Source organism: Orbicella faveolata, unplaced genomic scaffold (assembly GCF_042242905.1).
Source record: "Orbicella faveolata isolate gen_17 unplaced genomic scaffold, um_ofav_v1 contig_3, whole genome shotgun sequence".
Lineage (NCBI taxonomy): Eukaryota > Metazoa > Cnidaria > Anthozoa > Scleractinia > Merulinidae > Orbicella > Orbicella faveolata.
Genome location: NW_028301558.1, coordinates 21,461,178 through 21,483,978, shown reverse-complemented (window position 1 = coordinate 21,483,978; position 22,801 = coordinate 21,461,178). Strand labels below are relative to the sequence as shown.

Genomic DNA, 22,801 nt, shown 5'->3' with positions numbered 1-22,801 from the left:
GTTGAAGATTTTGGTAAAATAATTGTTAGTCTCTCTTCAGGAATACTCGCTCAAGTCAAAAGATTATAGGACAGTGCCTATATACACATCTGAAGACTTATTTCAAAGACATATTTAAAAGATCGTGATCGAGGTGGCAAACAGTCTCTAAAACTAAAATCGCATTTACTTACTCTAAAGCCTGGTTTTCACTAGCGACGCAAGCGCAAGCACTAGGGATGACCCAAGTTGAAACGAAATTCGACGCAAACACAAGCACTAGCAAAATCATCCGTACATTGCTAACTGTTTAGGCGCGAGGTAATCTGGATGCAGTGTTTCTACTGGCCAAACATAACCACGTGTGGTAAATATCCTTGTGCTTGATATGATTTCAGACCAAAATTGCACGACAATACATAATGGTAATTGAGCTGAGTGGAGTGCAATTTGGTTTGAAATCATACGCGTGATTTCAAAATCGAACGACCGCGCAGCGTGAGTTCGATTTGAAATCACAAGTATGATTTCAGACCAAAATTGCACGACACGAAGTTCAATTGCCACTTTATTAGATCCATTTTGAAATCGCGCAATTTTATCGCCTTAAATTTTAGATTTTTGGTGTATTGTTCCAGGAGCCGGTTTGTTAAAAAAAGCGGAACCAGAAACGCCTTTACGTCTCATTTAGTATGCAAAACGATGTCATGTGACGAAAACTCATTCGAGCATCTACCTTCTTGAGATGGCTCTGAATTTGTTGTTGTGTGGTTTTCGCTTGTTTATGTTTTACTGGACTCAGTATCATACGGATCTTGAGCAGATGCTGAAGAAAACTCGCCAAAATATTCGTCAAAATGGACACTGAAAGTTGGGAACTTCCATTAAAGTAGGTCTTCAGCCTAAAGGAGCTCATAATCGTTATTCAGAAACTGTAATTAATTAAATTCGTCAATTTTTTTTGGAAAAAAGCTACATTAACAACAAAGTTTTGGCAATAGTAGTTGCAAAATTCCCCACACAGTGGCTTTTTGGCTTTCATTTTTCTGAAATTTTATTGATTACTTTAAATTAATCTTGAAACCTGATTGGTTGTTTTGTTTTACTGTCCCATTCCCATTGGCTGAGAAAAAGATGCGATTTAGAGCACAAAATAGTGCGATTCGTGAATAAATCGCACCACTGAGAGCCAATCAGATTGCGAGGATAACCAGTGATTTCAAAATGGATTCAATAAAGGCTAAAACCAATTATTTCATAACTTTGTCTTATGGTGTTTGAGACTTCAACTGCGTAGTATTTCAATTAAAGCGATACTTGTGTAGAACAAGTGGCAGGGCAAGTAACAAAATTTAAACCATAACAAGAAACACCTGCCATATTTGCTACTTGAGTACACGAGTGACAACAGGACCTTCATGTCAACGGCCAAACCAATTCAGTTGAGGCTGCGTTACTTTGGGTTGACCTGGATCAGGATAAGTGATCCAAGATCTAAGAGTAAACTAAGGGTTAAATTTAATACACCTAGCGAGGTGGATTATCTCGCTAATCGGATGAAAAAGCAGACAAACAAATCAAAATGGCGGACTTACAGTTTGTTGATTTTGCTTTAATGCCGGGCCCAGCGACTTTTGTAAAATAGATGTTACTATTCCCTCACGGATTAGCCATCCCGCGTCCGGTTTTCCTGTGGATTTTGTTCACAACACGGACGGACCGCTGTTCGGCGATCCGCAAAATGTTTTACACAACGAGGGCGTAGCGAGAAACCATGAGAAATTTCAACATTTCCGCTCTCAGAGGTAGAAATCGTCCCTTACTAGCCGCTGTAGTGTAAATGGAAAGATCAGTGGTGGAATTAAAGGCTTTTCTTGCTTGATAAAGGCGAGTATTATGGGCAAAATATTGTTAAAGTTTCGTTTACTGTCGACCTTGCTTGTTCTTCCAAAAGTTGTTTATCTCATTCGGCAGAATTTAGATAATCAATCTCCGCTTTTGCTTCTTTTCTTAGTTTATGGCTTTCCTCTTTTCTAGAATTTTCCCCTAGCCAAACTTGCTTTATTAGCCCATCCGAATAGAGGCTATTCTAAATTTCTAAATTACAAAGAAGAGAGGCTGAAAATTAGACCGGTGAGCGCTTTCATGAGTTCACTGATTTTCCGGTTGATGCATGACTCAGTGAGCGTCGCCCAGCGTTTATCTTGCACAGATTTTTTATCACGACTCTAATTTTAATTTAAGCATTTTTATTGGTTCTTATAGAAAGGACATATAAGAATTGGGCTTTCTTTTTCTTTATATTCAACAACAAGTTCTTATCAATATTTTCTAGGAGGAGCGGTCATAATTATCCCTTCCCTCCCCTACTAGTCCTAGTACTACGTTATTTTCTCCCACCACATACTGGTTTTACCGGCTTAATCCAAGTTTAATCGAAGGATAGTTGATCGAAGATTAAATCTGTTTTCAGGAACACCATTTTATCCCCCGACTAGTTATCCCGGGGATAAGAGATTTAATCGCGGAATAACTGCTAACCTCGAGTTATTTTAATCGGCTTTGGAACAACCGGGGCCCGGGTTGCACTCGAAGAAATACTAAAAAACGCTGTCTTTCCGTTTCCAAGTCGTTTCTTTTAATGTCAAATAAAACCTCGAACCACGGTCTAGAGGTTTGATTCAAATTCACCGACGAGCATCCCCAACTTTCATCACATAGAAGTCCCCCCCCCCCCACTCCCTCCACCGAGAAAACACGCTCCTTAAGTTGGTTGACAACAGTTTCCTGCATTTCTCAGCACATCTGGTGGATGGATCAATACTACCACTCTTTTTCAGTTGACGCTACAATTATCGTTATCATTATCATTATCATTATCATTACCATTATCATTATCATTATCATTATCGTTATCGTTATCGTTGTCGTTGTCAGTCATTGTCATTATTATTTCAATTATTATTATTATTATTATTATTCATTTCAAATCATTTCTTATTATAATCATTATTATTTCTCATTTTTCTATTAAACATAAAACTTTTTATTGACAATGTAAAGTGCAAAATAGTTTACATAATAAGTACATGATTTCCATGAGTAACAATTACATTAATAGAATATATTCTACGTACAACGTGATAAGTTAATTACAATATTTAATAACAGAAATAGAGTGAGAGAGAGAGAGAGAGAGAGAGAGAGAGAGAGAGAGAGAGAGAGAGAGAAAAGACGCTTCGGATTAATGAATGAATGTGCACACTAAGAGTAAACTAACAAAACTAAAATGATATGAAAAATAAATACAAATAAAATAAAGGAAGAGGAAAGAAAAGGAGAGAAAATTTTAAAAAAAAACTTTCCACATGTTTTGTTAATGACGCTACAATTATGATATCAAACAAATGGTGAACAAGTTAGATCATTTTGGTGACATTACAAGTTATCAAAGCAACTGTATAACCCGTTAAAACACCCTTAATTTTAGCTTTAAGCGCTTTTAACTCAAAAATCAGCTCGGAGACCCTCTTTTTTTTTCCACTATCGAATTTCAATTAGCATGCCAAGATTCAACTTTTCACCAGAAGGTTAATACTAAAATTAAGGGTGTTTTAACGGGTTATACCGTTGCTATGGTAACTTGTAATGTCAGCAAAATGATCTAACTTGTTCACCATTGATTGGGCATTTGTTTGATATCATAATTGTAGTGTCAACTGAAAACGAGTATTGATCCATTAAAGTAGAGGTGCTAAATATGCAGCAAACTGTTGTCATCCACCTTAAGGTATGTTGGACTACATATTTCCACGGAATTTAGGGAAGTGCACAACAGCGTCTCCGTAGAACACAAACATGGAGATGAATCCAAAAACCTTGGAGAAAAAAAGAAAATTATTAAATAAATTTATTAAAGGTCGAGCTACAATTGGACCCTAAAGAAGAGGATGGATGGAAGCATGGGAACGAAATAATTGAAGGTTGCAGTGGTGAGCTGCTTTAGAGACGTTGTCCCTTGTTCAGTTTACATATAGTTATATGAAATGCTTTACTAATTGGCTATTTTTCTCGCTGTTTAAGAGACATGCTACAAGGACAGTTCACATGCTCAAGTAGATAATGACATCTGTTTTTAACTGCCAGTTGTCTCAACTTATAGTTAACAGGGCTGTGAGCGGCAGGGACAAAAGTGACCTTAGAAGATATTTTGCCGAAAATTAATTAACAAATAAAGAAGCCTCGACTGTGCTCTGTTCTGTTGTAAAGCACGCAGGAAGCGGTAGAGCACGAAAGAAGTGTAAGGGAAAACACGAGACGTAGTCGAGTGTTTTTCCCTACTTCTGGAGTGCTGTACCGCTTCCTAAGTGCTTTACAACAAAACAGAGCACAGTCGAGGCTTCTTTATTTGTTTTATGATTAAGAATCAGATAATTTCCCCACGCATTCGGCTGAATTAAACCAAACTTTATTTTCCAAACGAGCAAAAGTGGCGTCAGCCGTGCACTGTTCTCTGATCACAGTCCTTGTTAGAATTGTTCAAATAATTTAATTGGCTAACGAAGCGACAGCTGATGTGAAGTTTATATGAAATAATTCATATATGAACTGCGGTTGTAGATGATAGTGAAGAATGATCATCGCAGTAAATTTTCCAATTTAAGCAATTGGAAAGAAGAAGCCTGAAAAAATCAGGGCTTCAACGGGATTCGAACCCGTGACCTCCGCGATACCGGTGCGATGCTCTACCACGCACCGGTATCGCATGCTCTATCTCGCACCGGTATCGCGGAGGTCACGGGTTCGAATCCCGTTGAAGCCCTGATTTTTTCAGGCTTCTTCTTTCCAATTGCTTAAATTGGAAAATTTACTGCGATGATCATTCTTCACTATCGAAGCGACAGCTGTCAATCACAAACTGGACTTCAGCTAAGCTTTCAGTTTCGAGTAGTTTGAGCGACTTTCGAGAGAAGAACGATGCCTTCAAAGTTCGCTTTTAAGTTAATTTTTAAATACGGATCTAAACGCAGGTAAAGGGCCGTATTGTGGCCCATGAAAACGAGCACTTTTCCAGTGGAAATTACGAAACGTGGAGCTCAAAGCTTGTGGATGAAAATGCGGAATGCCGAGTTGAATTTGAAAGGAGCTACAGTTATTTACGACTTGTAGCCGCATGCAGCAAGATTGCCCGAACTAGCGTAAAAGTTAGACAGACTTAACGGCTCCCACTGGTTCTACTCCGAGCACAGAAGAGAATATCAGAGCAAGTTTTTCAATGACCACTCGTCGGTTTACTTCGCTGAGATGACCGGAGAACGAGCGTTACTACACTGCGTGTTGTTTGACCGAATGAGCATTTTTAATTGTAAATTTACAAAAATAAAGCTTCTCATCATAAACAGAGACAGTTCAATTGTTGTTTTCTGCCGTTGTTTTACTTCTTAGTATAATTTCTGCCTTCGTAACAAATATGTCTTTATCGAAGCACTGTCTAGGTTGAGAATTTGCTTATTTCGCTACGGCTGTACATGTTTTGTCGGCGGGAATCTAACAAAACTTGTTATTTTAGTACACTTTTAATACTACTGTTGCTAACAATGGTCTCTGTGAGCCATATTTACTACAGAAATATAGCTCGCTTTCACTGCGTTTGTCTGAGTCACAGGGGATGTTTAATTTGGGTCAAATTTGTCAAAATTCCGAAGCAAAAATTTGGAAGCCAACTTACCGTTATCAACCCGTGCTCTGTTCTCTGATAAAGCACGCTGTTTCAGCCAATCAGAGCGCGCGTTATATGGAAACTTTATTATAATAATTTATACGATCAACGGGACCTACTACAGGAACGTTATCCCTTCCTTATGTCCCGGTGTTTGTTCCCTGTTTTATACCAATCTTGGTACGCGGCAGCTCTGAACTCGCAAGCTATCATAATAGAACTGATCAGGAGAAGAACCGTTGCTAAAGCTGCAAAGCGGAAGATCTAAAATGAAGAGAAAAACGGGAATATTGATTAAAAAGGTTCGTTAAAAACAGCTGTTACCCAACCAAACTGTCAGCTGAAAATGTTTGTGTCATATCCTTGTATTTTTTTGCCAATAACTTCTTAATAGTTCTCGATAGTTCATAGAGCACAACAAGGCCAAGAGTTCCGATTCCACTGAAGCCCAAATTTGTTTTATAAGCTATCAGCTGGGATGCTTCCCAACTACGGAGAGCAGTTTCATTTATACTGTCTGTCACATACATGAATTTTTTCCCTCATGTTCACCGCCATACTACAATAAATGTAAACATTTATCGCCAAATCATAATTTATACCGTCGGCTTGCCTGCCAAGTTGAGCTGAGTTCAACTTCGTTGGCAAGCCGGCGGTTGTCGGCGGCTGTCGGCGGTTATCGACGATGAAAATATTTTATGTGAACATCGTCTGCAGGCGCAACGTACTCCAGTAAGACCATTCGATTCATATTTGCAGGTAAAATGCTTGAAAATTTCACAATTTGATTTGCATTTTGCGCAAATTTGGTTACGTCGGCGATCCAAAAAATTTAAGGTGGCTCTGAACCCTATGTACAGATTTTGTTTTGACACTTTGCCAAAAGTTCCGTCTTATCGTGCTCATTAAAATTTGATAATATGAAAATATTTCACCGTGCCGTTTTTGAATTATAAGCCCCTAAAGCTGTAATTAATGGTGTTTTTAGCTGGTCATATTGTTGCTATGGTAACCTATTGTTTCACGAAAATGATAACAACGTGTTCACCAATGTTGGGCAGTTTTTTAATAACATGATTGTAGCGTCAAGTGATAAAGAGTAGTTATATATGACCCATCACAATCTAACTGCCAGAAACTGTTTCGAACCGCCTTAATCCAAATAAAAGACTAACAAACCGACGGAAAACTCAAACATATTCGATAAAAATATACTAAAAAGGTGGCCTCAAGTATTAAACGAACATTAAACATCGATGAAATCTATGACGTCAAATCATGGACAAAATGTTCATCTCGTCGTCTCGTCACTTCAACTTTTCATCTCGTCGTGTCAACTTGTTATCTCGTCGTGTCAACTCGCCGTATGATCGTCTCAACTCGTCTTCTCGTCACGTCAACTTGTCGTCCATCTCAGCTCGTCGAATTAAATCGTCATCTCCTCGCCTCAGCTTGTCGTCTCATCGTGTCGTCTTTTCAACTCGTTGTCTCGTGGTCTCAATTCGCCACCGCTTCACTTCAACTTGTCGTCTCGTCGTGTCAACTCGTCATACCGTCGTCTCGTCAAGGTACTGGCCGCCATTTTGAATACCGAGAAAACCCTGGGACAGAAAAACAAACTGCACAAGAGTGCAAGCTGAAGTGACGACCGAGGAGTATTAGGTTTTTTCGAGTCGAGCGGGTTTTCAACATAGAGCACTTTCATAAATGGCGGCCAATTATAAATTCTTTTGCAAGTATTAAAATTAGCCTTACTAACCTCATTTTGAAGTTGGTACTGAATTCAACAGAATTTTTACTCTGAAACGAGGTTAGTAAGGCTAATTTAAATGCATACAAAAGAATTTTAAATTGACAACCATTTATGAAAAGGGTCTATGGAAACTCCTTTGTCGCTTAACCCTAACTATTCGTGGATCATGAATAATTAGGGTTAGAAAACAAAGGAAATTGAGAATCGAGCTAGGTTAAAATCATTTTAACCTGAATTTCATTTTGACCTTCCACATATACACAGATCAGGTTAGTTAACTGTTCTTCATTATTCCTACCTTGCTGATAGAAGAACTGGTTTATAATCAAATTAATTTGTTGTTCTTTATTCAAAGATAAAAGCTAAAATTGAAAGTAATATGCCAACGGTGTATTGGGAGGATATCCTCAGCCGAAGGAGGTCAAAGTCGAGGCGATGACCGACTAAAATTCAAAGTTGCGTAGCCAGGATTTTTTTCAAAGTGGGGGTTCGCACTGCGTCAAACTGAGGGTACTCACCAGATTGTCATGTCGACCTCCACACGCTGTTGTAGGTGTTTGCTTAAAAAAGGCTTACCAAAGACAGGGGGGGTCATGGACACCCCAGGACCTCCCCCCCAAGCTATGCCCTTGATTCAATGGTATGCCATATATGCTGGTTAACAACAAATTTATGACTGCCAGCACGGAGTCGACCGAAACTGTATAGCTTTAAAGCGAAAGCTAACCACAAAACAAGAGTTAAGCAGGCATTTTCGTACATCTTTCTCTTTTAATTTGACTGAAAAAAGTTTAAATAGTCCTTAAACCTCCATATTAACAAAACACCAAGAAAGTGGACTGTGTAGCCCAAATTTAACTCAGAGAAGTTATATTGTTTCCAGATTACAAGGCAGAGAGATCATATTTACAACTTAACCGTGCTCAGAGGCCATATAGAATTAACGGTTTGAATTTATCTATTTTTTTAATAGATCGAAATCAACTCACCAAAAAGACGGAAGACTGAAAAAGAGTTTGGGAGCATAGGATCTCTCTCCATTTTCCCAACAAAGGGGACCACCAGCACCACTTTGTTGGCCAGGTAAGTAAACATTTTAAAAGGTGGCCTATTCTGAGTTGGATCATATATCACTTTGATGCTAATGGAAAGAAAGTGATAGCGGGTGTGGAAGTAAATAAAGAATCTACACTCCCATCGCCTTGAATGAGGATGATGAAAGTGGTCGTTATTCTTCACTTCACCCTGCCTGAACAGAGCGTTTTTCTTTTTTTTTTTTTTCTTTTTTTGCTACACGTGTTTTGGAGTAAAATGCATATCAGTGTGTGTGTCATTTTAGGATAGCCGGCTTCCGGTGAAGGATAAACGCTGCTAAGTGACCCCCATATATCATTCGCAAACGCTTGGAGGAAAGGTCGGCTTGTAAAAAAATAACTAAAATTTAGTGAACGGTTCAATGTAACCTTGTGAAGTATTATTTCCTTTTATATACGTGCGAGGAAACTGAAACTGTTTGAGTGTCCCGGGACAAGTCTTTCGGGGAACGGTTTAATTTTTAGGCGCAAAAGAAGACCTTAACGTTAGCTTATGACAGCTTTTTGGATTATTTTTAACGCTGCATGGTGTTCTTGTGCGATTTTCACAGAGAGAAGTCTTGGAAACGATGGTTTGCAAAAGGCTCAAACGACGTTAGCCACTGCAAAGACCAGCTTCTTGCGCGAATGCGGAAAATAGCCCGTGCAGAGGACATGTCGAAGATGGGCGTGGACCCGTGCAAGAGGGCATGGACCCGTGCAAGTGGGCGTGGACAAGCTGCAAGTAGCATTCACACCTCTAATGGACGTGAACGACAGAACGAGGTATTTAAGTACCACGTTTTAGCCCAACATAGAGACAAGACTTTTAGTGAAATGCTTAGTGTTTTAATTGAGAGCTTCTCTTCCAAAAAGCATGCCAGGTACTCTGTTATAAATATCAGCAAGCCACGTTTAAATTTGGAAACGTAAGATAATTTACTAATCAACTTTCGAATATTCGGATCCTAAACATGTTTTCATAAACCGCAAATAAGCACACAAAGAAAGATCAAAAAAGGGCCATCAGACTTGAACTCAGACTTTCATTTCCTTACAACTTAACTAAGCACACTAAATAAATATTGTAGATGAACTGAGAAAGATCGTTTTTGTACACTTAGCAACAAAACCCGAGCAGATCATCATTTGATAGCGTTCAGTGAATTCATTTATGTTTGAAAAATAATAATAACTGAAAACAATACTATAATTATAATAATAGTAATAATAATAGACTTTTGTATAGCGCTTATAAATTGTGGTCCTAAGTGCTTTACAATGAAAATACAGTACTACCACCTCAGACTCCTTCCCTCCCTTTACACAGAATCTGATTCCTTATGAGCAAAATCTGTTCTTTCAATCGGTTCTCGATCCTCCGATGGCGGCTGGTACATTTACCCATAGTTCTTAGCGCACGAAAACTTTAACTCTGCTCATAAAAACGTACAGAAAAGTTCTGAAGCCTTCAAAGGTGGCATACACAATGCGGATCGTTAACACTGAGAAAAATACTGGAAAAACAGATGCCTTCTTTGTGTTTTCCTAATGGGCGGCGTTAGTTTAGTACGGCATTCTGGTAAAATGAATTGTCGCCAACAATTTTTTTTTTCTACGGAGGATTGCCTCCCTAATTGATGAAGAGAAAAATTAAATGAACGACCCCTCGATCGAATTAGCTCCCTCTCCCTGCAGTCTTGTCCTAACTAAATTGGAAATAAGCGCCCCAGGCGCTAATTCGAAGTTACGGTAGTTTGCTTTTATCAGTTCATTCGGAGAGAGAGAAATCATTCTCGTTGTTTATTATTATTATTATTATTATTATTATTTAAATTTTTTCGACAAAAATGACAATAGATAAATTTATAAGGGTTGTAAAGAATGTGTAATTTGTAATTCGTTTGTAAGTTAGTATTTCCCTGATATATATATTGTCCTAAGAATTTTTACAGTTGTAATTTTTTATAAGCCACTCATAAACATTATTATTAGTAAAAAATTTTAAATTATTATTATTATTATTATTACTATTACTATTATAAATAAATTATGATTATTATGAAAAAAATTATTATTACCGAAAACTTAAGGAACAACAGAATTTCTGAATTTTTTACCAGATACATGTAAGATTCAAGTTTGTATGGAAACGCGCTCAATAAAGTTTGTTTTATTGTTAAAAATTCTTTAAAAAAAAAATAATAAAAAAAATAATAAAAACTATTACTATTATAAGTCCTTAAAGTCTTGCCGCTTTTAACTTATGGTGCCGAGTTCAATCCGTGAGCCTAGGGCAGTCATAAGTCATTATTATTATTATTATTATTATTATTATTATTATTATTATTATTATAACCAAGATTTATCTAGATTATATAACTATACATTGCATAGACATTATTAAACCCGGACGCCATTTTATATTTTGCTCTTTTGCCTCACTACTGGCCATTAATTAAACCAAACCAGACTAAACTGAGACTGAAAGAGTGACTCTAAATAGGATTACAACCAGACATATTTCTTTCTCCCAAGAAAATTTCCATGAAAGCAGTATAAACACTGATTCCCGGGCATTAAGTGTTAAAAAGACACGGCCCAAAAGACGTGATAAACTACAACTATGCCGATCGGCCGATGTCTACAAGCTTTAGGCGGTTAATTCCTTTTGTGGAAAGAAGGAAAAAATTCTTACTGAAGTCATGATTAGAACTCTACATCAATTACCACTTATTGCAAGCTCTACGCTTATACTTAATGTCTATAGACTTTATATGTGGGCCCGTAAGTGCGCCCGCAGTCAATTCCTTAAGGCGTAGCATTTAACTCCATCTAACGTAAACAGGCGATTTGCTTGAATCGATCAAAGCGGAATCCCCTGATAGTCGAGGAATTGATTGCTGAGAAATGGTGGACAGCTGCCAGGTTTCCATTCTCGTCTCTAGAAGGTCATTCTCTCTCGCTGAAACAGCTAGAGCAGCGATCATTTTGGTCCCGCTCTACTGAATCGTCCTTCCCATCAGTTCTCGCTTTATCAGGTGTAACAATTTCCTTGTGGTGAGCTTGTGATGCGGAAATAACAACTAGGTCATGATCCAATTCGATTCCTCGCTGTCTGAAAGTAATATCGCTCAACATTTCGCAAGTCTAAACGCAGGGAATTTTCGGTTTGAAATAAAAATCTTCGTACATATTAATCAAACAATATCAGGAGAACATCTTGATATTAGACACTGCGCGACCAGGAATCTTCCATTTGATATAGTCGTAATTACCTTAAGTATTCTTTTAATACTATCACAACATTCTTGAAAAGTATTCTTTATCGTGAAAATTAAATTGGATACTCGTTGCTAAGAGAAGGAAGTTATTCGAAACGAGTCAGTCAAGGACGCCATTACTGTCCTTTTGAATGGCAGGCGACTAAAGTTTCGTTTAATCTCTCGCATTTCAGTTTGTATTCATCCCTTTCGCTGGCGACGTTTCTCAATTCTTCCTTGGCCTTCAATATTTTTAACTCAAGAGCCGCATTTTCTTCCGTGACATTATCCGTCTTTTGTGAATCTTTCTTACAACACTTTAGAGCGCCGTATTTTTGGTTCTTGAGAACTCGTCGTCGCTTTCTAAACTTTCGCACCAATGTGTCGGATTTCTTGTTCAAGGTTTGAAGAGACATCTTTTCAAGCTTCTCGTCGCTCAACTTTGCGGTTAATTTGCAAGAGAGATGATTTCGGTCCTTTTGTTTTCGCTTTGCAGCTGTTTCTTCATGAACAGACCATGTCGTGTTTTCGGGTACCAAACCAAAGCTTTCATCTCTGTCGCCATTGAAACGATCGTCCGCGTTCGATTCATTGTTACTTGTCATTTCCATTTCATTTAAAGAAAGGCTCTCTTCCTCGCTAAATGAAAAATGTGGCACAACTAGATCAGAAGTACAAGCTTCCTTGTTCGAGTCCATATCTGAAACGTAATAACCCTTTGTTCGTGTTCATGTCTTTGTATAGTCATAACACGAACTCATCTGCATCAAATCAGAGCGCACCTTAATGACGTAAGAGTGAGGGGATTCCCCATTTTATGGTTGATGTCTTAAATTGTAAACAATCTATCAGGAAAAAAGCAACTTGTCTTACTTTACAGTCTTTCTACATATGAAAGTGTCCCAGAACTAATGTTTGAGTCTGGAAATGTTTTTCTGATGGACTCAACCATTCATTGACATTGTAAATCGCAGACATCTTCGTGACTGTCCGGTTTGATTTGACAATGTTGGTTCCAGGTTTAGTTCCGGGATGTATGTACTGTAAGCTGAAGGCTGATTCATGCGGCCCCACCCTATATATATATATACAGCTATATATAGGAAGTCTGTGTTTCGATTTTCCGTAGTACAGTGCTCGATACAATAAAGTAGAGCGCAACATATATTGAAAATAGCAAAAAAAAAATACACTTTCATCCCGACAAGTGAGCGAGCGAGTGAGCGATCACGAAACAGACTTGTCGGGATGAACGTTTAGTTTTTTTTTCTATTTTCAATATATACAGCTATATATATATATTTGTCAGTGTATACAGCAACTTTAAATGGAAATTATTACCTAAGTGCATCCTTGGGTATGCCCCAGCATTGTTTTTAAATCATAGATGCGATCGATGTCTGATCATGATGTCAACTTGAGACTGGTCCGACAATTTGTCTGGTTCTTGTTGTGGGATTTAGTTTTAATACTGATATCAAAGGTGCCCTCACGTTCATGAAGACAGAAGAAAACAACAAGAATAAAAACATCGTTCCGATATATACAACATACAAATATACGTCACATTCGGTAAGATCAAGTATTGATAGGGATGACAGTCTTCATTAGATGTTATGAGATTTTCAGCCTTTATCAGCCTATCATATATTTTCGCTCGCGTGCTATTGGTCTAAACGGGTCACATAAATGAACATGCTCCAGCTAAAACTGGGGAATATCTAAGTGATATAACCCAGTTTTAAAAAATTCCCGCTTGTTACGGTTTTCGAAAAATATTTGAAGGATAATAAACGCAATAGCGTCCAGCTGTTGCGAAAATATACTCGGATATTTGTCTTTCGACATTATCTGTTCCTCGAAGCTCACAGTTTTCCAAGAGCGAACCTCCCAGAACAGATGATGTCTGCGGACAAATATTGGCTTCGATTATATACCCGAGTACACACTGAGACTGGTAGACTGATAAGCAGACCGAGGCTGGCTCTCTGATAGAAGAAATTATGCAGGTCACAAATACGATTCTCCAGTAACATTCAGTCCTGGTGTATTTTTTGTTTTGTTTGTTTTTCTGTTTTTGTTTGTTTGTTGGTTAGTTGGTTTTCCTTCTTTCTCCTCCCACCGTCCTCCTCTCCCTCTCCCTCCCACTCGTCCCTGGCTTCCCGGCCCCCTTTACATCTATACACACCACTTCCGCCCATTGCAATAACGGCAGCTAACTTGATAATAGACGGCCCGTGGTCGCTTAGCCTCCATTCTATGCAGACGTTCTTGAAAGGCAGGTCAAATCTTTCCTGCTACACATACATCTGACTAATCATACCGTACTTACAAATCCTGGATGTTGAGAAATTTCGCAAGAGACGTCAACAAACAGAATGGGGTGGATATTTTCCGAAAGTTGATGAGACACTTAAAGTCAATCCCAATTTCAGCGAGAAGCTGTATACAGTTCTCTGCGGAGGAAGCGTGAGACGTAAGAACTTCTTCGCAGCGCAGAGTAAAAAGTAAAGTCTGCATGCGAGCCCAGCAGTGGCCCACCAGGCCGGAGCTTATCTCGGTTTCCTTAGCATGAACCGACTAGGAGTGTTTCTACTCCCCCCTGGATGGGATGTTAATCCATCGCAGCGTTACCCCCAGCACTAAATTCGCCGGTACCCATTTATACACCTGGGTGGAGAGAGGCACTGTGAGAGTAAAGTGTCTTGCTTAAGAACCCAACAAAATGACCCCGGTCAGGGTTCGAACCGCGCCTCAACAGCGCAGAAGGCTAGCCAAAATCCTCGCCCTCCCTTCAGAGAAGAAGGATTTAGTCGTCAGCAACTTCGAACCGTCTGAGAATGCGGCTGCCCACAAGTTCATATGTGAGGTGGCTGCGTGGAAACTTCATGCACATGTAGGAATGTTTCAGGCTTTGACAAATTCAAACAATACAATGACAGGTGAAGTCTTTATTTGGCAATTTACGTGTAATTCTAAATGCCCTCTCAGGCACTTTCAGTTTCGAGAAATAATTTAACTCACTTTCATTTTCGATATCAACATAAACAAAACAAGATAGACCGGAAACAGTAAGTACTGTTCTTGGCAATGTGGAATGTTTTCTAAGTGATCGAAAGCTTAAAAAATACATTTTCCAATTTTCTCTCGTGGAGCGTAAAGCGCGTACAACTCGCGACTTGTCCTTAGTCGGGAGAGCAATGGGCTCGTTTCAGACTGTTTAGAAAATGTGTAGTGAATGTATGTTTGAGTCAAACAGGTACCGGCACCATACCTACAAAATTCCTTAAAGATTCCCAGTTGTCTGTAAGACCGGTAACTTGCATATTTGACTGGTTCTAGGCTGTAAAAGTTAGCCGATGGATCCGGAAGAAAACAAAATTGAAACGAAGATTTCGTGACTATTGATAAGTAATTTCTAGGAACTCTGTTGATTGATCGTGATTCGGATTGTGTAATCACTGTAATTTTAGTACAAGCATACAGTGACCTATGTAAAGTTGGTTGTCAATCAAACCCGGCTAAGGGCATGCCGTGTGAGGGCTCGTTGTTTACAAGATTTAACCGGCCACCACTTACTACAATTCATTGTAATATATTTTAAAGATTGCCTTCGTTTTATTAGGCTTGGACTACTCAATATAGCGAACTACTTCTTAATATGTATAATTATGCTTTAATAAAAACTAGCTAAAACTGACAGTAATAAATACAGTTTTAATTCCAAGGCAGGCAATTTCACTCCACTAATGGCTTTTCTTTAAGCTGCCGAGACAGGAGTAGGTCTCTTAGCTTCCAATTGGCCAAAGTGTGAACTATATCCGTTTTTCTTTTTACATAAAGTGGCTGTGGAGTACGCCAAATGTACTGCTCAACGTTCAAAGCCTGCAAGCTAAACTGCTAATGACGAGGGAGTGACTCCAAAGCTTCCATTCCTTGCTTGTGTTCGGTAAAATATTTCTGCAACTGCAAATAATTTCTTTTGTATACCTCCTTTTCCTTCCACACTTTAAGTAATTTCGATTTTCCATCTTCCAGCTTCTTCTTCAATGAGGTATTTTCGTTGATCAGATCTTCCTGCTCTCGCTGTTTTCGAAGCCGACAGCTTAGGGAGTATCCTCGATTTTTCAAGTTTCGTCGTCGTTTTCTTATCCTTGCAGCTTCTTCCCATGGAACGCTCCGGAGCAGTTTATTCAACTCTTGAACCGGGAGGTTTGCTACTTCTTCGTCCGTGATTCCCTTGGCATCCGGGGCGCTTGGTCCTCCATCCCAGGACTCTATAGACCTATTGTCATCGTCCTGATCGCCTTCCAGATTTGTTTCACCGTTGAACAGATCTTGGATGTCGTGGCCTCCGTCGACGGCGGCCATGTTTGTGTACAAATCGAATTCTTCGCTCCACGGAGAATCAAAAATAGCGATTGCCGCTTCACTGGCGAGAAACAAATCAGGCATGTTGCTGTAACCTTCCTCCATGTTATCAGGTGGAGGCAAAAATGTTTAAGTCTGTTAAAACGGCACTGCTTTTGCGATGAACAAAATCTGTGCTTAAGCAAGTCTTGGTGCGTATCAGTTTTACATTTAAACCAATCAGCACTCGCTACGATAGCGTATAATATGGGGAATCCCCTATTTTAAAGTTCGAAGAATTCACCTGTTTCTAGGAATCTAGGCTATAAGTTGTGCGCATGGTTTGCCTCTGGAAAGGCCTTTTCTTAAAATACAAACTCGTTCCCAGATCCGGCGCGTTGTCGGTCCGCAGTGAGCGAACGATTGTGCGCATGTGTTTCCGTTCAATAACGGTTTCTGAGCATGTATAGAGTAGCCGCTATAAAAATCGCTGGCTCACCGTCTAATTTCTCCTAGAGTAATTGATTTCTTCGTGCTTACGGGATATTTTGCTTCATTCCATCTCAAAAGGTCGCATATACAACCTTATTTTTTTCCGGTAAAACGTCAATATAGTTAACTTTCTTGCCAAACAATGGCAAAACAATGTTTTTATCGTGATTTTATAATATATTCAAATCGGTTTACCATCAATGCTTTCCTTTTTTAAGGTAATAGATAAATTCGATCGCAATTTAAAGTTCTCTTTCCATTTAATCCCAGGCAGACCTACATTATAGTTTTAAATAAAATGATTAAAAGTCGACAATCGACCTGCGCTCAGATGCAGCAAGATCTGAAGATGCGAATTCGAACTGGAAACACAGCAATTTAACTTACTTCCAAAAAAAATGTATCCATAAGAATTTCTTATTTGAAATACCACCACTTGCAATGTTGAGAAGGACACAAAACGCCCTCTCCCATGATCCTTTGGCACGATGTTTTTCTATTTCCCTCTTGCTCCATTACCTCCATTTCTGCATTCTTCCACAACCTTCCTCTTTCTCGTTTACCACCCTCCTGCCCTAAAATACTTCTAGATACTCCTTTTCTTTACTTCCCCTCCTTTCTCTTATCCTGATTCCCGCCCCACCACCACTCCCCTGAACCATAGCAAGACAGGTATAGTCAACACACCTGTCATTTATCCTCCGAACTCCACATCCCACCGGTGAGACCACAAACAGAAACACGAGCAGTTTTAGTGGTCACTTGATCATGGGTAGCAGCATAATAAAACAAGTGACAGTTTTGAACAATGAGTGTCAAATGAAGCCTTCCGTTTCCAAAAATTGCCAAAACATAGAGGATATTACACGGTGGCGAGAAGATATGAATTTTATGTTCGAGTGGCAAGAACATAAAATTCATATCTTCGAGCCAACTTATAATGTTCTTTTTATTATATGGAGAAACCAATTCAACAAAAGCAAAAGGCGGGAATCGTGACTTCATTGAACGATTCGACACTCACAAAGGTGACATACGGAAAATACGCCACTCGGGTCCCGGATGAAGTGGCGTATGGAATCTACGAGTGGTTTAGTTCCCAGTAAAACACTCTTCTCCATATAATAAAAATAGTTATTATCGCTCGGCCGGAAAAATCGCCCACAACTTTCAGTTTCGAGCGATAATATATTCATTTTCAGTTTCGACGTCCGCAAAACTAAAACAAGCTTCATACCAGACATATATGTACATGAGACAAGTCCGAAACGAGCGGAAATGTTGAACATCATCTGAAACAGTACTAGTGTTGGATGATTTTGGATGATACAATCAGAAAATCAACTTTTTATTTGGTGAAGCGCAAAGCGTGTGCAACGCGCGAGTTGCGTGTACCTGATCACCCAATGGCTTTCTTTGGCCTCGCGCGGATAGAAAGTATATTTATGACCTGCACATAAGGATAATTTGCTGCGACCTTAAAGGCACCAAAAGCTGATCATCCGTTTTCTTGATTTTTTTGCAAGCTAATACCATACTGTCCTCGCCAAAGCTTGTGCGTGCAAATAAGTCAGCGTTTTTTCATCTTTTTGATCAAGCATATCAAAGAAAATTAAATTCACAAAAAGCGTCACCAACAATAAGTACTCAAATGAACAGCTTGTTACCCACTCAAATGACCTGTAAGAATTACTATTTAATTTTCTTACTGAGCAGTTCCCGACAAATTTATTGTAGCAATTCCAGTTATCTTAAAGGAAAATGTCACCATATCCCAGGTGAAATGCTGGCTCGTGATGTCGTTTGTAGGATTTAGGAGGTTCGAATAATTCTTTGCTAATTCCACCAGTTCTTAAAGTAAAATTTGTTTATTGCGAGTATGTATTGCTTCTTTCAACTTGACCTCGACTATTAAAATAAAGTTATACAATGTATATGTACAATTATTAATAAATTATACTGTAGAAATTTACAACATGGTACATATGGTTACAACACAGGCATTCTTTTTCATCGGTCCAGTAGCCGTGAAAGGTTACTTTGCCTGAATAACAGGAGCAAAGTTTCTTTGAAAGCGATTAAGTGCAAAATGTTTCATAACTTTGTTGACATAGTCCAATCATCGCACAGGACAGCTTATACGCAAAGGCTGCCCTGTTGACCAAGGTTCTAACGACAAGGTAGCGACTCTCAAGTTTCCACTTCCTAGTTGCGTACAATAAAACATTTCTGCAACTGCAGATATTTTCTCTTGTAGGCCTCCTTTTCCTTCCACGTTTTCAATAGGTTCCATTTTCCATCTTTCAGCTGCTTCTTCAATGAGGTATTTTCATTGATCAGATCTTCCTGCTCTCGCTGTTTTCGAAGGCGACAGCTCAGGGAGTATCCCCGATTTTTCAGATTTCGTCGTCGTTTTCTTATCCTTGCAGCTTCTTCTCGTGGAACGTTTCGGAGCAGTTTATTCAGCTCTTGAACCGGGAGGTTTGCTATTTCTTGGTCGGTTATTTCTTTCACGCCTCTGGTACTCGGTCCCTCGCCCCATGACCTCGAAGATGCATTGTCATCATCCTGATCAACCTCTGGGTTTGTTACACCATCGAACAGATCTTGTATGTCGCGTTCGTCGTTGTCGTCGGCCATCTTGTTGTTGCTCGTCGACAAAATATATTCTTCGGGCCACACAGATTCAAGAAGATTAGTTGTCTTTCCACTGGCGAGATATATATCGAGCATATTATTGCAATCTTCATCCATATTACAAACGTAAGACAAAAAAACCTGCAGTGCTTTCGCTAGAAGACTAAACGAAGGGATGACTCAATACTCTAGGAAGCAGGCGTTATATGATCCTCGCACCGTCTTTTCAAACCAATCAAACATCTTCTTGATAACATATGACGTGGGGAACCCCGATCTTAAGAGTTCCAAGAATTCACGTCGTTTCCAAGAATCGACATGGAATGGCTGCCATTAGAGCTGCGTAGCAATGACTAAACTTGCTCCCTTTCCTTTAAATACTACGTTTATTTAAAGAACAGTCCCTACTTTTCTCTTTATTGATCACTTAGCGAATGTGTTCCACCTAATTTTGTTCTGATGATATAAACTTTCTCATCGAAAATTTTCCAGATAACTGGCGCGGAACTAATGTTTACGTTGATCGACCGTTTCTATCGTGATAGCCATATCTAGTCTTAGACTGGCTCTTGTATTCTTAATTAAAACATGTTGTTGTTGTTTTTTTTTCCTGGACGTAATGGGCCAGGGGAGTGAAGAGGGCCTTATTTGAACTCTTAAATAACCTCTTTCAAAGAGGCAATATTCCAAAGCTACATAATATTAACGTGAGCTACCTTTGTGACTGAAAAGTCCTCTTAGGGAGTTACAAATTAAGTATGTAATTCTATATATTTATTTGTATTAGTCAGGAGGGGCGGGTACCTTATTATTATCAGAGAGGTAAGTTTAGTTGTTTGTCTAAGAATCTGAACACCCGGAAGTAAAGCTGGCCTAACTTTTGGTTCTGAACTGAACTGAGCCTCTTTTTAGAAATTAGCAAACTATAATCAGCAACTGTTCGAGTATATCGGAACACAAGTGAGTTCGATATCAAATTAGAATGGTCCGTTTTCAGGCATGACGTTGTCCTTTTCTTCTCATAAGCTCTCAGTTTCCAGTATTGATCACTCTTAACAAAAAAAGTGATTGTTTCCTAGTGATACAAATAATCGTTGGGATTAAACTCTGTTCTCAAAGCTTTACTTGTGCTATCATGGGCTCCTAATGCTCTACAATGCCCGGGGGGGGGGGGGGAGGCTCCTATATAAAAAGGACGGGGATAACTGTTGGGAATTTTGAAAACAAACCCTAAGAGGAACCAAGATATTTCTTTGTGAGAGAATGAGTCTCAAACGGCTTGCTTTCTCAGTAAAGTTCATTGTTCGGCAGCTTTTTACGCAGATACGGTAATTTCGGGGATTTTTCCCGTTTAGAACACACGTTTAAAGAAACGAGAACTTTTCGTCACTATTGATGAGTAATTTCAGGAATTCTGATTTATCATCATCGTGACTCTGATACTGCACATGTAATCGGCGTAATTTAAGTACAAGCGTAGAAGGACCTATTTATAGCTGGTTATCTATCAAGTTCTAAGGGGATGGGTGGGGGCATGGTTTTTAATTGCTGCGCGCTCGTTGTTTATAGGATTTTAAGATTTAACTCCACTATTTACTAAAACTGTATTCGAACGTATTTTAGAGATTGCCTTGGTTTAATTCGGAGTGGACTACTGAATATAGCAAGCTACAGCTTAATATGTACAATTACGCGCTGATAAAAACCGAGAGCAAAAAATATAGTTTTAGTTGCAGGTAGGTAACTTCGCTCCGCTAATGGCGGGTTTTAAAGCTACCCAAACAGGAGAAGGTCTCTTCCAATGGGCCAAAGTCTGAAATATAGTTGTTTACGTAATCAAATGGGCTGTGGAGCACGATGAATGTACTGTTAAAAGTTCAAAGCCTGCAAGCTAAACTTTGTGACGAAGTATAGTCAACTGAAACTTCTAACGACAAGCAACCACGCTCCCAGGGCCTTTTCACGATGTTAAACGACAAGGTAGTGACTCCAAAGATTCCATTCCTTGCTTGTGTTCAGTAAATATTTCTGTGGCCGCAAATAATTTCTTTTGTATACCTCCTTTTCCTTCCACACTTCAAGTAATTTCCATTTTCCGTCCACCAGCTTCTTCTTCAACGAGGTATTTTCGTTGATCAGATCTTCCTGCTCTCGCTGTTTTCGAAGCCGACAGCTCAGGGAGTATCCTCGATTTTTCAAGTTTCGTCGTCGTTTTCATATCCTTGCAGCTTCTTCCCATGGAACGTTCCGGAGCAGTTTATTTAGCTCTTGAACCGGGAGGTTTGCTACTTCTTCGTCCGTGATTCCCTTGGCATCCGGGGCGCTTGGTCCTCCATCCCAGGACTCTACAGACCTATTGTCATCGTCCTGATCGCCTTCCAGGTTTGTTTCACCGTTGAACAGATCTTGGATGTCCTGGCCTTCGTCGACGGTGGCCACGTTTGCGGACAAATCGAATTCTTCGCTCCACGGAGAATCAAAAATAGCGGTTGCCGCTTCGCTGGCGAGAAACAAATCAGGCATATTGCTGTAATCTTCCTCCATGTTATCAGGTGGAGGCAAAAATGTTTAAGTTTGTTAAAACGGCGCCACTTTTGCAGTGAACAAAATCTGTTCTTTAGCAACTCCTCACGAGTCTCGGTCCATATCAGTACTATACTTAACCTAATCAGCACTCGTTACGATAACGCATGACGTGGGGAATCCCCTGTTTTAAAGTTCCAAGAAGCCACCTGTTTTCCAAGAATTTAGGCCAAGTTGTGCGCATGATTTTACTCTTAAGATACATTCTCGTCCCCAGAGCCCGCGCGACGCTCTGGACCGGAACCAACGAATCCTGGTTCTGGTTCGATTATGCGCATGTGTTTAATTTCAATAACAATTTCTCCAAGAGGACTTGATTTGTTCGTGCTAACCAAAAATTCGCAAATTTTGCTCCATTCCAATCTTATAAGGCTACATACACAAAATATATATTTTTTTACTGTAAAAACGTTAATACTGTAAAACGTTCTTGCGAAAGAGTAGCAAAACATTGTTTTATCGTGATTTTGTATTACATTTTGATCGGTTTACCATCGATCAATGTTTTGCTTGTTTTACAGCAATAGAGAAATTCGTGCGGTAGTTAGAGCTCACTTCCTCTTCAATCTCAGGTCGACCTGTACTTTAGTTTCAAATAAAATGATTAAGAATGGACTTGCGCTTAGATGCAGCATGATCTGAAGATATGAATTCAAACTGGAAACACAGCAATTTAACTTACCTCTAAATAGTTGTATCCGTTGTATCTCATTTCAGATACCACCACTTGCAATGTTGGTTCTTTGGCATGATGTATTTCTATTTCTCATTACTCCTGGCTTTCTCCATTTCCCCTTTGCTCCCGTCGCCCATTTCACCATTCTTCCATAATTTTTTTCTTTGTCGTTTACCCCCTCCCCTTCTAAAGTACTTCTAGATACTCTTATCTTACTCCACCCCCTGTCTCGTATCCTGATTTCCTCCCCACCACCACTCTTCTGAACCACCACAA

The 22,801-nt window shown here is 39.3% G+C and overlaps 3 protein-coding genes and 1 pseudogene across 3 annotated transcripts; all 4 read right to left on the bottom strand.

Annotated features, from left to right (window-relative positions):
- Positions 1 to 8,712: 8,712 nt before the first annotated feature.
- LOC110054834 (uncharacterized) lies at positions 8,713 to 12,540 on the bottom strand. Its single transcript, XM_089298511.1, has one exon. It carries the CDS (start codon positions 12,483 to 12,485, stop codon positions 11,925 to 11,927), a length of 561 nt encoding a protein of 186 aa, XP_089154637.1. The 5' UTR covers positions 12,486 to 12,540; the 3' UTR covers positions 8,713 to 11,924.
- Positions 12,541 to 14,723: 2,183 nt separating this feature from the next.
- Positions 14,724 to 16,370, bottom strand: LOC110054830 (uncharacterized). Its single transcript, XM_020761190.2, has one exon. The coding sequence runs from the start codon at positions 16,261 to 16,263 to the stop codon at positions 15,688 to 15,690; it is 576 nt and encodes a 191-aa protein (XP_020616849.2). The 5' UTR covers positions 16,264 to 16,370; the 3' UTR covers positions 14,724 to 15,687.
- Positions 16,371 to 18,345: 1,975 nt separating this feature from the next.
- LOC149106852 (transcription factor Maf-like) lies at positions 18,346 to 19,480 on the bottom strand. Its single transcript, XM_089298202.1, has one exon. The coding sequence runs from the start codon at positions 19,381 to 19,383 to the stop codon at positions 18,835 to 18,837; it is 549 nt and encodes a 182-aa protein (XP_089154328.1). The 5' UTR covers positions 19,384 to 19,480; the 3' UTR covers positions 18,346 to 18,834.
- A 1,418-nt stretch (positions 19,481 to 20,898) lies between these two features.
- Positions 20,899 to 21,879, bottom strand: LOC149106851 (uncharacterized; annotated as a pseudogene).
- Positions 21,880 to 22,801: the final 922 nt, after the last annotated feature.